The 12,360-nt window shown below is 36.1% G+C and overlaps 1 protein-coding gene and 1 long non-coding RNA gene across 5 annotated transcripts; one reads left to right on the forward strand and one right to left on the reverse strand.

Annotated features, from left to right (window-relative positions):
* Positions 1 to 3,149: 3,149 nt before the first annotated feature.
* On the reverse strand, positions 3,150 to 7,741 carry LOC7495206 (uncharacterized). 4 transcript variants are annotated; one of them, XM_052446963.1, is made up of 6 exons: positions 7,572 to 7,740; positions 6,759 to 7,081; positions 5,703 to 6,150; positions 5,007 to 5,305; positions 3,781 to 4,149; positions 3,150 to 3,466 (listed from the first exon to the last, which is right to left on the reverse strand). In XM_052446963.1, exons 2-5 carry the CDS (start codon positions 7,059 to 7,061, stop codon positions 3,805 to 3,807), a joined length of 1,395 nt encoding a protein of 464 aa, XP_052302923.1. In that variant the 5' UTR covers positions 7,062 to 7,081; positions 7,572 to 7,740; the 3' UTR covers positions 3,150 to 3,466; positions 3,781 to 3,804. The 4 variants fall into 4 exon arrangements, with proteins under 4 accessions (XP_052302923.1, XP_052302922.1, XP_024441329.1 ...); XM_052446962.1 differs by having other exon boundaries at positions 3,150 to 4,149; positions 6,759 to 7,078; positions 7,572 to 7,741; XM_024585561.2 differs by having other exon boundaries at positions 3,150 to 4,149; positions 7,572 to 7,741.
* A 1,793-nt stretch (positions 7,742 to 9,534) lies between these two features.
* LOC112324150 (uncharacterized) lies at positions 9,535 to 11,793 on the forward strand. The gene is made up of 4 exons (XR_002977855.2): positions 9,535 to 9,919; positions 10,233 to 10,298; positions 10,404 to 10,467; positions 11,017 to 11,793. It is a non-coding gene; the product is annotated as an uncharacterized LOC112324150 (long non-coding RNA).
* Positions 11,794 to 12,360: the final 567 nt, after the last annotated feature.

Consider the following 12,360-nt stretch of genomic DNA (forward strand, 5'->3'; position numbering starts at 1 on the left):
TCTCTCTCCAAAGCCAGCGTTGTCTCCATGAGAGATGTTAAAGCAAATAACAAAATGAAACTACCATGCATAGAACTAGATAATACTTGAACGAATTAAAAAATAAAAATAAAATTATTTTTTTAAGAAAATAAAGGGATTAGGAAAACATTGTGGAGTAGGGGTGAGCAAAAAAAATCAACAAACCGGAAAAAAAATAATCGAAAAAACCAAACCATGAAAAAAAACCGATTAAACGAATTAGAATATTTTTAAAAAAATCGGTTTAGTTCGATTCGGTTTCGATTTCATAAGCCTGAAATCAAAAAACTGAACCGATTTAGTTAAGAAATAAACTGAACCGAAAAGAACCCATTAGAAAGTCCAAAAAAAGCCTCAAAAACAATATAATTTTCAGATTTTAATATACAATAACCAACCCGAACCGAAACTGGTCAGTTGGGTTTTGGTTTTTAATTTAAAATAACTGAACCAAAATCGGTCGGTTGGAACTGGTTTCGATTCGGTTTCAATTTTTTTTTATATTTTACAAAATTTTGATTTGGTTGTTTTTATAGGTAAAAACTGAATCAAACCGAAAATAATCACCCCTACTGGGAAGTATGAGTGCTGGAATCCAATGGTGTATTTACTATTTTATCCTTAATTATTGTTTGTGTTATCGTCATGCATGTATACAAAGATAGGCGTGTTAAATGGAATTGAAATGTTTAAAAATTGGTTTAAGATATCATTTATTTTTGTATTTTAAAGTATTTTTTAAAAAAACTGAAATATTTTTTATTTTTTTTACTTCAAATTAATTTTTATATATTTTTAATGTATTAATATAAAAAATAATTTTTTCTGCAACGTTATTATATTCCAAACACCAACAGAATTTTAAGCCAAAACAAAGAGGAAGTTTGACAAACAAATATACTAGAACGGAATGATTGGTACCAAAGACCTTAATGAAGGTGCTGGCAATGTTCAGTGCACCACCAATTTTAAGCAAGAACTCATAATAATTTCTTACAGATCCCTGTATATTGGAGGACTTCTAACCTCGGTTGCATCTATAAGATTTTAAAGTAGACAAGAATTGGAAGTGATATGCAGTGGCAGTTTTGTAGGAGGAGGAAGCAAGGAGAAATGTTATGATGTTTGGCATGCTCTCTCTCTCTCTCTCTCTCTCTCTCTCTCTCTCTCTCTAAGACCTTATGTTTGCTCGATAATCAATGCAAATAAATAACAGAAAAAGAATGAGTTGAGGTCAATGAGCTTATCAATAAGCATCAATGCTTGCATATTCAATCTGCATGCAATCAAGCACCCTTTATGGCCAATCACTCATCGATTTTGGCATGGAAAAGACCCACAACCCGATAAGCAATATCTTTTAACCCAGGTTTCTTATAAAACATAAGGCCAGAGGCTCAAAGTCACCTCTCGAACATCAGAAATACTGCTACAACTGAGCCCATATTCAGCTCTTAGCTTTGCTACATCTCTCTCAGCCCCAACCCCGTCCCCAACCCCAACAAAAGTAACCTTAGGGTCACTGAAAAAGTCCTTGAGAGACCGGGGGATATAGTCCATGTAGAGGAGTTGAAGTATACATGAGGCAGTTGTGTCTGCAAAGTGGTAGTTCTATTGTTCGTTGTTGACGTAGTGTTGGCCTCCATTCACAATCCAAAATACTTCAAACGGATGGTACGAATCCATTATCCATGCATCTGCAACATCAGCCCTGTCACAAACTGTAGTCTCTATAACAATACCAGAGAAGGAAACCAACCAAACTCTGCTTGCCACAATCTGTCCTCAATCGGATACTTTACAATTTCTTTTGCCCTGTCTAGTGATTTCTAGACTCAAAAGTCCTGTCTATGTATATAGATATATAGACCCCTTAATTACGCGTGGAAACTGGAATTGATGGTCCCTTTCATGAATATTATTAAGTAATTGGGAAACCCAAGGGCAAGACAGATATTAAGATCAATGTCCATGCATTTAGTTCTGGTTTTCCTTGGAAATTAAAGAAGAGAGTACAAGATGGTGTCTTGCTAGTCGTTGAAACTTGAAAGGAAGATACGTAGCTCATGTATCTTATATAGTACACGTAAAAATTAAATAGGTGAGAGATCTCCGGCAGGAAAGTCATGTACGTTGTATATGGGGAGAGCCTTCAATTAGTTGAAGCGATTAATACACCGTGTCTCTAGACTCTCTGTTACATGCTGAATTGAAGAGGTTGGAATTTCTTTGGAGTATTTGGGTGAACTTTGAGAGTTCATTGTCAAGGCCACCCATGGCTGGTAGGGGTTAGCACCCAAAGAAGAAGAGAGATGAAAAGAGAGATTCTCAGAATCCATCATTCATTTCATCATCATTGTGTTGCATAAATTGCCGAAGTCTGTTACAGTCCACACACCGCTTACCAGGGTCCAACCCAACCTCCGGACACCGAGGTCCAAACCCGAACCCGAACCCGATTTAAGACTTCGATGTTAATTTCAATGATGTACCTCTGCTTGCCTAACGTAGTCTTTGCAGATTTCTTTCCGGGTTTCGCTCTAACAGTCATCAAAAGGTAAGAACCACTGAGGGGGGCTCCGGTGAAGTTTAAACGGAAAAGTTGGACAACGAGTTCCCCCTTCAAACCCTAATGCTTGCATCAACACTAGTTTTTTTACCCCCAAAAAATTCCGAACACATTTTCAAAAAATACAAGAATGATTTTAGTGGTTTTCCTTGTTTACAGGAGAGAAAAAAACTTATATGAGGTCGAGAAATAGGCGGCTCAAAAAATGAGAGAAGGAAAATACATAAAAAAGAGATAAAGAGGGAAAAGGAACCAAGGAACCAAGGAAGAAAATGAAAAGAAAATTCGGTAGAAGAACTCCACCTTCGTACACTTCTTCACCTATACACAACTATCTGAGCCTGAGCCTAGTGAAGCCCCACTGGTAATCATCGGGAAGAAAATTATCACAGAAAAGTGGAGAAAATCATCAAAAACTTACCGGGTTTATTTTCATTTTTATTGCATGGAATGTAGAATAAAAACGGGGGACAAAAATATAGATGTTTGCTCTTTTTATCTAATTGAAGAAATACAATACTGCCTAGGCACGTACTGCAAATGAGAAGGACATCGCATGTAACCATAAACCACAGTACTCTGAATTGAAAAATCAGCCAAAAATATAGTCCATTGATGCAAATATGAGCTAGTCAAAAGACGGCAACCTCCAACATTAGCCGACCTACCTAAGAAAATGATTACCACATCTCACTTATAGAAAAGAAGTATTGAACAGAGTCCAGCCACTAAATTGAAATTGAAGCAATTCTACTGACATACTAGGAGTGTCAGATGACTGGGATCATTCCCCTCTCGAGGTCAATAGGATAGCTGACAAACTTACCTAGGTCTGGGCCACTCCTGTGCATTACTCCTACGACCATGATCTGGGCCCTGAAAATTTTTGTATTCAGACTTTAAGCTAGAGCAGGAGAAGCATAACAAGATCTGCAAATACCCACAAAAACAATCCTCCTAGCTTCTCCTGATCTTGCCCAAACAAAGGCCTGCTAAATATCAAAAAGCCTCGGTGCGTTGTGCATAAATAATTTTAGTGAAACACTGAACTTTTGGACATCATGTCCATCCATACTCGTAAACTTGCCATGAATTTTAGGAAAAGGAGATCGGGAAAATAGAAAGATTTTGAGGTAGGGAAAAAATGAGAATTATTTCTCTGTACTCAATTAAAGAGTGAGACAACTCACCTAATTTAGTTCCAGTATACCAAGTTAGTATCGATTGTACGCTTTCCCAAAAGCCTCGCGCCTCTGATGCTGGAACTCATCATATGTATCATGAGGTCTTGAAGAATAGTTTTCCATGTCATTTGAGCACCTAGCCCTTGAATCCATGTGTAAACTGTTTCCAGCATAATAAGGATTGGCTGAAGAACCATCATATTCAGAATAAGAGTGCTGTTTATGGCCACCAAAACCAGACACGGAAATTGGCTGCCTTGGTTGTTGCTGATGCATTTGGGCATTGCATTCAAGAAACTCCTCCCACTGTCTTGTGTGTGTGCCCCTTAGAATAGCCAATCTCTGCACGTAGTTCTCTCCAATTTCCCTGATAGTCTAAAACCCACAAGACCAAACAAGATTAGAATTTCCTGATAAATACAGCAAGCGAGGAGATTTTGATAGGCACTCTTTGTTTTTTCACTAAACATAAAGATCACATCACAGTAAATTCACCAGAAAAATTAAACTTCATTGATGAGAAAACAATGGAACTCAACACAACAGTTCATCTTCTCTAATAAAATAAGTGAAGGGGAATAAAGAAAGACATCTAGAATAATCATACAACATTAAAATTCCTACACACTTAAATACTAATTTCCATGGTTGTTTGTCTTTATTCTCCATCTATAAGCCACATTGCCCTCTCAAACACAATTCCAGTAACAAGATAAAGAAGGAAATGGATATGACTAAGGACAGACAAGATTCATTTTGTTCAATTTAATGGTTAAAGATTTAACCACGAAGCACAAAAATGAAGGCAGTAAAATATTTGACACAGGATTCATACAGTATTGATGCAGGAGCTTTCTGTAAAATTAATATCTGAAATTATGGTTACTTAATTACTTTATGTTACTTTTTAATATTTCCTTGAAGGTTAATTGTTTTGCATGGTGATAAAGACTAGCAAATCCTAGCCATTATATTACAGTTCTTTGCTGTTTCTACTGTTTTCCTCTTCCCACCCCATGTCAATTATGCATTTGCAAAATTTAACCACAAGAAACAAACAATTAAAGTAGATCTCACATAAAACAAATACCCAAAGATCAGATGAGCTAGTCAGCTTCTGAATTAATTACAAATAACACAGTCCAAAATACAGGTTTGGCAAATGAAACTTGAATCAGCCAGTTACAATTCAAAAAACAAAAAGTACAAAACTATTGAGATAGTTTTAATACCTCACGATGCTTGTAATTTTCTTCATCTTCTTCTTTGTCACGAATTCTAGAAAGCTCCATTGCATCTCTCTTGTACTCTAACTCCAGTTCTTCTAACATCTGCGGGAAAGTAGAGTAATCAAACTGATGGCCTGATTGCAAATCAGACCCCTGCCTCTCAATATCCCGTCCTGCAGTTCTATAACCAGCCGTGCTATGACCATGACCATCATGTGAGCCATAAGAGTTGCCAGCATAAAGGGGACGTGCAGGAGATTTAGAACGGCTTGAGTGACTTCTACCTCCATCATTACCATAAGCTTCATCAAATGAAGAGTACGTTAAGCACTTGATTCGAGATGCTAGCATAGATGGTAGCTTTAATTAGAGATACCATCTAGTATTCACATAGTGAACCAGCCGTTGCAAATAAGTCCAAATTTCCTTTCAGTAAAAAATTTCGTTTTGGAGACAATCCGGTCATTTCAGACCCATCAATGAATGATACTTCAGAATCGTACACATAATTCTTCAAGATAAGAACTTACCTCTTGCTGCAAATACATGACAAGCAATACATAGCATCATTAAATACTCAAAATTTGGGGAAACAATTGCTACAAACATTCGTGGAAACTTGTACAAGCCTAACAAACTATGAACATTGGATTACCAGTTTTTTATGGATGCCGAAAACATATCCTATGCTGTCCCTACCTTGTGGAGAACCCCTTGAGAATTTATTCAGATCCTCACGACGGTCTCCCTTAATCTTATCTTGTCTTCCAAACCTCTGTTGATATCGTGATGTATCATGTGGGTGACCTGGATAAGACCTTTGGGAATCAGAGTGTAGCAGCCGTGAACCAACAGGGCTTCTCTCAGGGGACCTAGATCTACTCTTGTGGGAACTAGAAGAGCCCTTCTGATCACCCTCCCCCTTGATCACCTTGTGCACAGCATCAACACCTTTCGCCAAAATTAACCTATCCTTCCCGCTAACAATTATAAATTTCTCCTCTATTTTGATTTTACAACATATGTCCTTCTCGATACCCTGTATCACTTTCTCAGTAAATAGAGCTTTTATATGCTTGTCCCTTGCTGCAACCCTTTCAAAGAAATCTTGAGATTTGCGATTAGCCCCAAGAGTAGAGGGGCATCCCTGAACAAGTACCAGAAAGGATGGCACAACATTCAATCCCACAGCTAAAAATAAACGAAGAGAATAAGAAACAAACAACTAGACCTCTGACACTGGAAAGTGCAAGTAAAAAAGAAAAAAATAACAAAGTGGCATCCCTCTTCTCTTGCACGTGAGTTAGTGTTATTCATGCAGTAAAGTTATACAGCGCCACAAAAGTAAAAAGTGAAGTGAAGCATGTCGAGTCCTAAATCAAAGTGGTATGATTAGCAGGAAGTCAATCTCATCCAACCACAGTTAATCTAAAAAATCATTCAGTTTGGGCACTAAGTTTAATTCTCAAGCATGCCCGAGTTGGTTTTTTATACATTAACACAAGATTTCATGTAAACCTGCCATGAAGGCAAAATAGATTCAAAGATAGTGCCACCAGAGCATAACAAAACTGTAGTTTCCTCGTGCTTGTCACAGGCTCCATCCCATTAGAAATCACAAATAATGACTTGTCATGCATAAAAGAGAGCATTCATAGATAAAAGTGCAATATGAAGTGAGAATGTGATGCGCTCAAGCATATGAAGAAAATTTACAAAGTTCACCCACTTATTTTCCAACAAACAATACAGTACCTGAGTAAAATGACCCGATTCCCCACATATTTTACAAATCATTTCTTCCTCTTTCCTCTTCTTCCAATTCCGCTCAGTAGCCTTGGATTTAGCTTCCCAAAACTTTGCTTCTCGGCTCGTAAAATCAGTTGGGACAGCATTTGGGTCAGGAGTTTCCTCTTCCTCATCAGAGTCCACATGGGACCTTTTATTTATTTTTGCCATATCATGTGCACTATTGACTGTAGAGCCTGGAGGACCAGTATACTCCTTGTAAATCTCACTAAAATCATCGTCGATATCTGGATCCGGCCGTGTTGCCATTCCAAAAGACACTTAACCTTCTAAAATAAAAAATTAACACCCTATCACAAATGAAGTAGAATAAAAACAAGAACCCTGATCAACCAAACAGCAGGAAACTCATTACAACACTAGAGCTGTTTTTTCCTTGCCTAACGAGTATCACAGTGATGTTAAACTTGTTCATAAAATCGACTACTGTATTGTATTAACATCAGAAAGAGATGGTTCTTAGATGCCAAGTGGCACAAAAAATTTTGTGTCGGTGTGATTACATGTGATGCAGTTAAGAAAAAGACGAGAGTAAAAATAACCCAAATGCTTCACTTCCTCCGCCAAACTAATAAGCAGCTGGTTTTCCTTTTGGATTGCGAATTATGAATTTTGTATTTGAAGGGGGGAAAAAACTCAAAAAGTAACTGAGACCTTGACTGCAAGTAACAAGCAAACATTATTTTTCTTTATTCTGTTTTCTACTGGTGATTTTAAGGAGCAAGTGAATCGGAAACTAGGAAGAAGAAAAACATTTACCTGGGCGGCCGGGCGGGAGATAGAGAGGGTGATGCCAAGGCTTTCGCCGACGATGACCAGAGAAGGAAGCTACTAGGGCTGCGGGCTGAGTTATTTGTGTTTCCCCCCTCTCTCTGTTGGCTGAGATGGGATCGTTTTTATGGTCTGCATTTTATTTCTTTGTCCCTGTTTCGGATACACCTCTCACAACACGGGTCGAGCTCGGGCTCGGGTTTTCCTTTTCTTGATTTTTATGTTTGACTAGCTATATGTTTGACTAGCTATTTATCTCTCGGTGTAGTTTGGATATTTTTTTTAATAAAAAAATCAAATATGCAAGTTTATTCAATATTTTTTTCTACATAAAAAATATTAACTGTAAATTAAAAAATCTATCCACGCACTAATTTAATAAATTATGAATCATTTGTATCAATAAATAAATAAAATCATTAATAATAATTAAATACATATATAAAAAAACAAGAGATTAATGTAGATCAAGATATTTGATCTCACAATATGGGTAATTTACTCAATTATGTTTAATAAATATATTTATTTAAATCAATTTTTTTTATCAATTGATAATAAAAATAAACACACACATAAAATTAATTGAATAAAAATCAAATAGAAAAAATATATCGCAAGGTTACACTTATTAGAAGTACTATCCAAAAGTAAATAATTTTTATTTTTAAAAATAAAGTTCAATTATATAAAACATAAAAATTTATAAATAAATCAGAATAATATCTTAAAAAATTTAATACATACAAAATAATTAAATAAACAACCACTATTTAAAAAGGGCTACATACAGAAAATAAAAAACTAGAGAAAAGAGGTATTGACTGAAATATTGTTTAAAAAACACATATAAAAAATATGATTTAAAAAAAAATTACAAAAAAAATAAAATAAAAAATAGATTAGTCGTCACTAACCTCGCCCATTTAGGACAGGCTTGTACACGGACTCTATTTTTTTAAAAGAATGTAACTGCGGTGAATGACATATTGTCTGTCACAATATTTTTTGAGAAAAGAACCTCAGATGATGTGTCATATGAAATTCCTTGGATTTCGACTATTGTGATGGCTGGAAAAATAGAATATATGTTTTTTTACCCAAACACTTGTTTTAATTTTTTTTTAACCTAAAACACATAGAAAAGAATCTAAACACATTTACAAATTCATAGATAGCCTTTAAAAAACATAAAAAATAACAATCTGAAACTAAAAATCTTCTCGAGCATTAGATCTGGTTTTTTAAACAATTTCAAGGTTAAAAAACACCTAAATAAAAATTCATCACCAAATGAAACCCTTTAGCATCAAGATCGATTATTTTGGTTACCATAATCGATGGCAATACCAACTTTTTCTTGCTCTACTATCAAAAAATGGTGAGATCTTTCTCTCTCTCCTTTCAAATTAGAAACTAAAAATTAACAAAAATGAGTTATTATATCAAAATTGAATTGAAAAAAATATTAAGGAATCAAATAGGTAAAAAATATGTAGTTTGAGGAGTGAAGTGAACTTTTTGTGAAAACTTTAAAACCATCATCTGTATGTGATGTATTTTTCACTTAGATCATCTATCTTTTAATTTTAGCCCTAGTTAATAAATTTGATTCAACTATTTTTTAATTTGATCCAAAAAAGAATATAATTATGTAAGAAAAAGTTTGATGATAAAAAAAAACTAAACTATAAATCTACAATAAAATGAATAACGATGAATAAATAATGTTTAGAGCATTCGGTTTAAAGTTTTGTATAATACTTTTTACGAATGGGGACTTGGACACACTTTTTGGATGTATATCAATTATCAAATAAATATCAGGTACACTCTAAATGCAACTAGAAATTAAAATTCATGCATCAAGCTAGTATTCTAAAGGCTATAATAATAATAATAATGCAAGAATGGCAGGATTCAAATCAGGGTCTTATGAAGTTTTACACTCCGACAACCTATGAAACCCATTTTGTGAGTTGTTCAGGAGAAAAGGGTGGAATTGGTGCGTACAAAACCCATTTTTAATTTTTACAAGCCCTGCCAATGAGGCAAACGTGGTTGGTCCATTAGAGAAAAGGGTGTGGTTCTTGAGTCCAACAGGAAGGCTAAAAGATAACCTTAGGTTCAGGTTCGGGCATGGCTTGTTCAAGCCCAGCCGGATCTCTTCCTGTATCCAAACTCTGGGTTTCTAGATTCTTCTAAGACCCCCAGAATTCCTCTAGATGGTTGGCATAGATCAGTCATCATAGTAATCACTTGCGATTGTGCTTATTTTGCGTTTGGTTTTATTTACAAGTCTTCTGTTCAAGAAATGACAAATTATCCTGATAAATGTAATTCGCTTAACATTCATGTTGTAAAATTCACATTGCTTTCTCAATTGCTGGAATATTACTAGATCAGGCATGATAATGTTTGTGATTAACCATCCAATCTGATGAAAAATAGAGTTTTTGTCATGGGCTCAATTAAAAAAGTGTGTTCTCTCTCATTCTTTAATGCCAGCAAGCGTTAATCTATGTTCTCTCCACGTTATTCGTTTTAAAGCTTCTTGTTGTAGTAATCTAATTTAGATTCATTAACCACTGCTTGCAAATGAATTGGTGGGGAGGATCTTTCTTCACTTCACTTTGCTTATTTTTGCAGGAGCTAGATTGTGTGCAAATACGATCAGAAACAAGCCCTGCTATCGATCCCACCTGTGTTTAACAAGTATGCAGTTTATACTTCTATTTATCTATTTGGATTCAGTAGCCACTGGTCGTGATTGAATTGGCGGGGAGGATCTTTCTTCGTTCACTTTGCTTATTTTTGCAGGAACTGGATCGTGTGCAAATAGATAAATAGAAGTCCTGCTATCAATCCCACCTGTGTTTAACAGGTACGCAGTGTTATACTTCTATTTGCTAGACCTCTTTAGGATTCAAGACTGTTGTTTTTGTTCTATGCAATTATTTCAGGAGATTTAGGTTGCTCAAAGTGGCTGTTTGAAGTTATTTCTCTGGTTTTATCTATTCTTCTGAGTTCTGCCACCACTAATATTGCCAGCCTGATTAGTATTTCTGATATCGGGATTTAGCTGCAAGCTTCATAATTCACGCTTGGAAGGTTTTGGAGGTTCAGCAGTTCTTTTTCTATAGAGCTGCGGGCCTCTAGTAAGCTAATATATACTGGGAATGTTGGTCGTCCATGGCATTTAATATTGGACCATCTCTAATTTCAACCTAGCCGTCCAACCAGTGTTGGTGTACTAATATTTGAAAAAACCAAGAGCAATCAGCTGCATCCAATGTTTCTCAGCATGTCCTTCTCATTCATTTTTTTCCTGTTTTCTTTTATTTCTTTTCATAGAAGAACAAGAAGTAGAAATAAATCTAATCTCTTCAAATTTGGGCTGAATTGCTCGTGGCTGCACATGTTCTTCTTGTAGATTAAATGTACAAACAGCTTTGAGGCTATCTTCTTCATTTCATTTTCCATTCATCTCCCTTGTATCATCCGTGGATGTGTACTTGTTCTGGAATTCAGGCATCTAAAGCAGCATTCCTGTGGAGAAAGCATAGATGACATGCATTTGGGTCTGTGGTGAATTATTCTGAGTAAATCTTCCTGGAATACATCATTTAGTTGTTTCTTGCTGAGTTTGTGGCCCGTATTGCTGGGAAATGCTTTGCTACCTGATATTTGCCCTTGCCTAGATTTTGCTACCTGGCTAAAGCAGCGTGCACTTTTGCAGCTTCACTACGGAGTTGGTAAGGTATCAACAAGAGTAATTAATTTACTAGAATATGTAAAAACTACAGTGCTTTTCTATCTGAACATCATTGCTGTATGAAATGAGGAACTGACTTGATGGCAAAAGTTATTTTGTGTATGCTTTGAAGGTTCTGGTAATTTACGACTCTTTATGGAAGGTCGAGGCAAGATTTCTCAGTGTTTCTTGGACCATTCTAGATGGCATTTCTTGTGTGACACTGAGGTGCTACTATAGATACAGAATGTTGCACAGAACGATTTTTTTTGCTGTCCAACAAGAATATCCTAGTTGTGCTCTGTCCTATAAAGTTTTCTTTGACTTGGTGTTGTGTTCTGCGCCTTGTTTTGGTCAAAGGGACTCGTGTTTTGTTGACAGGTTGCTGGGTGTAAATCCTAGCCTTGATGGTAAGTTGAAATGTGCTTTGTCGGGCACATATGTTCTTGATGCTTATATGGGTGGCCAGGTTAATCTTTTCCCAATTGGCGGTGGCGCTTTGGTATAGTATCTGGCTACATGTCAAATACTTCAACAATTGAGAAATTTCTAACTTCTAAATCCATCTTTAAGCGAATTCTTAAAGTGCTGGTAGGCGTGCATAATCTTTCTGCAACCATCCGCGATCTTAGGGTGAATTATGATGTCGTAATCTGAAAATCGCATGATCGGCGATTGGCAGACAAAAAATTATTTGTATATGGTTCGCTGTGGCTGCTGGCACACCCCCACTAGCATCCTGAACCCGAGCGACAACCCGTTTGCGCCGCTCGTATATAGATACTCCACATTGCCTAGGGATCCATCCAATAAGGAATCAAATATTCCCAGAAAAACAACAATATCGCATGGCGAAGAAGCATCGAACGACAGAAAGTGATCAATCCATTTTTCCCATTGCTTTATTTAAGTTCACGGTCCCCAATTAGAATCACTGAAACGCAGTCTATATTCTTTCAACATGTGTGCAAGCAATTGACTCTGTCAAGCAGTTTTTACCTTTTTAAACCACCATTCTTCAAG

This window comes from Populus trichocarpa, chromosome 14 (genome assembly GCF_000002775.5).
Source record: "Populus trichocarpa isolate Nisqually-1 chromosome 14, P.trichocarpa_v4.1, whole genome shotgun sequence".
NCBI classification, from domain to species: Eukaryota; Viridiplantae; Streptophyta; class Magnoliopsida; order Malpighiales; family Salicaceae; genus Populus; species Populus trichocarpa.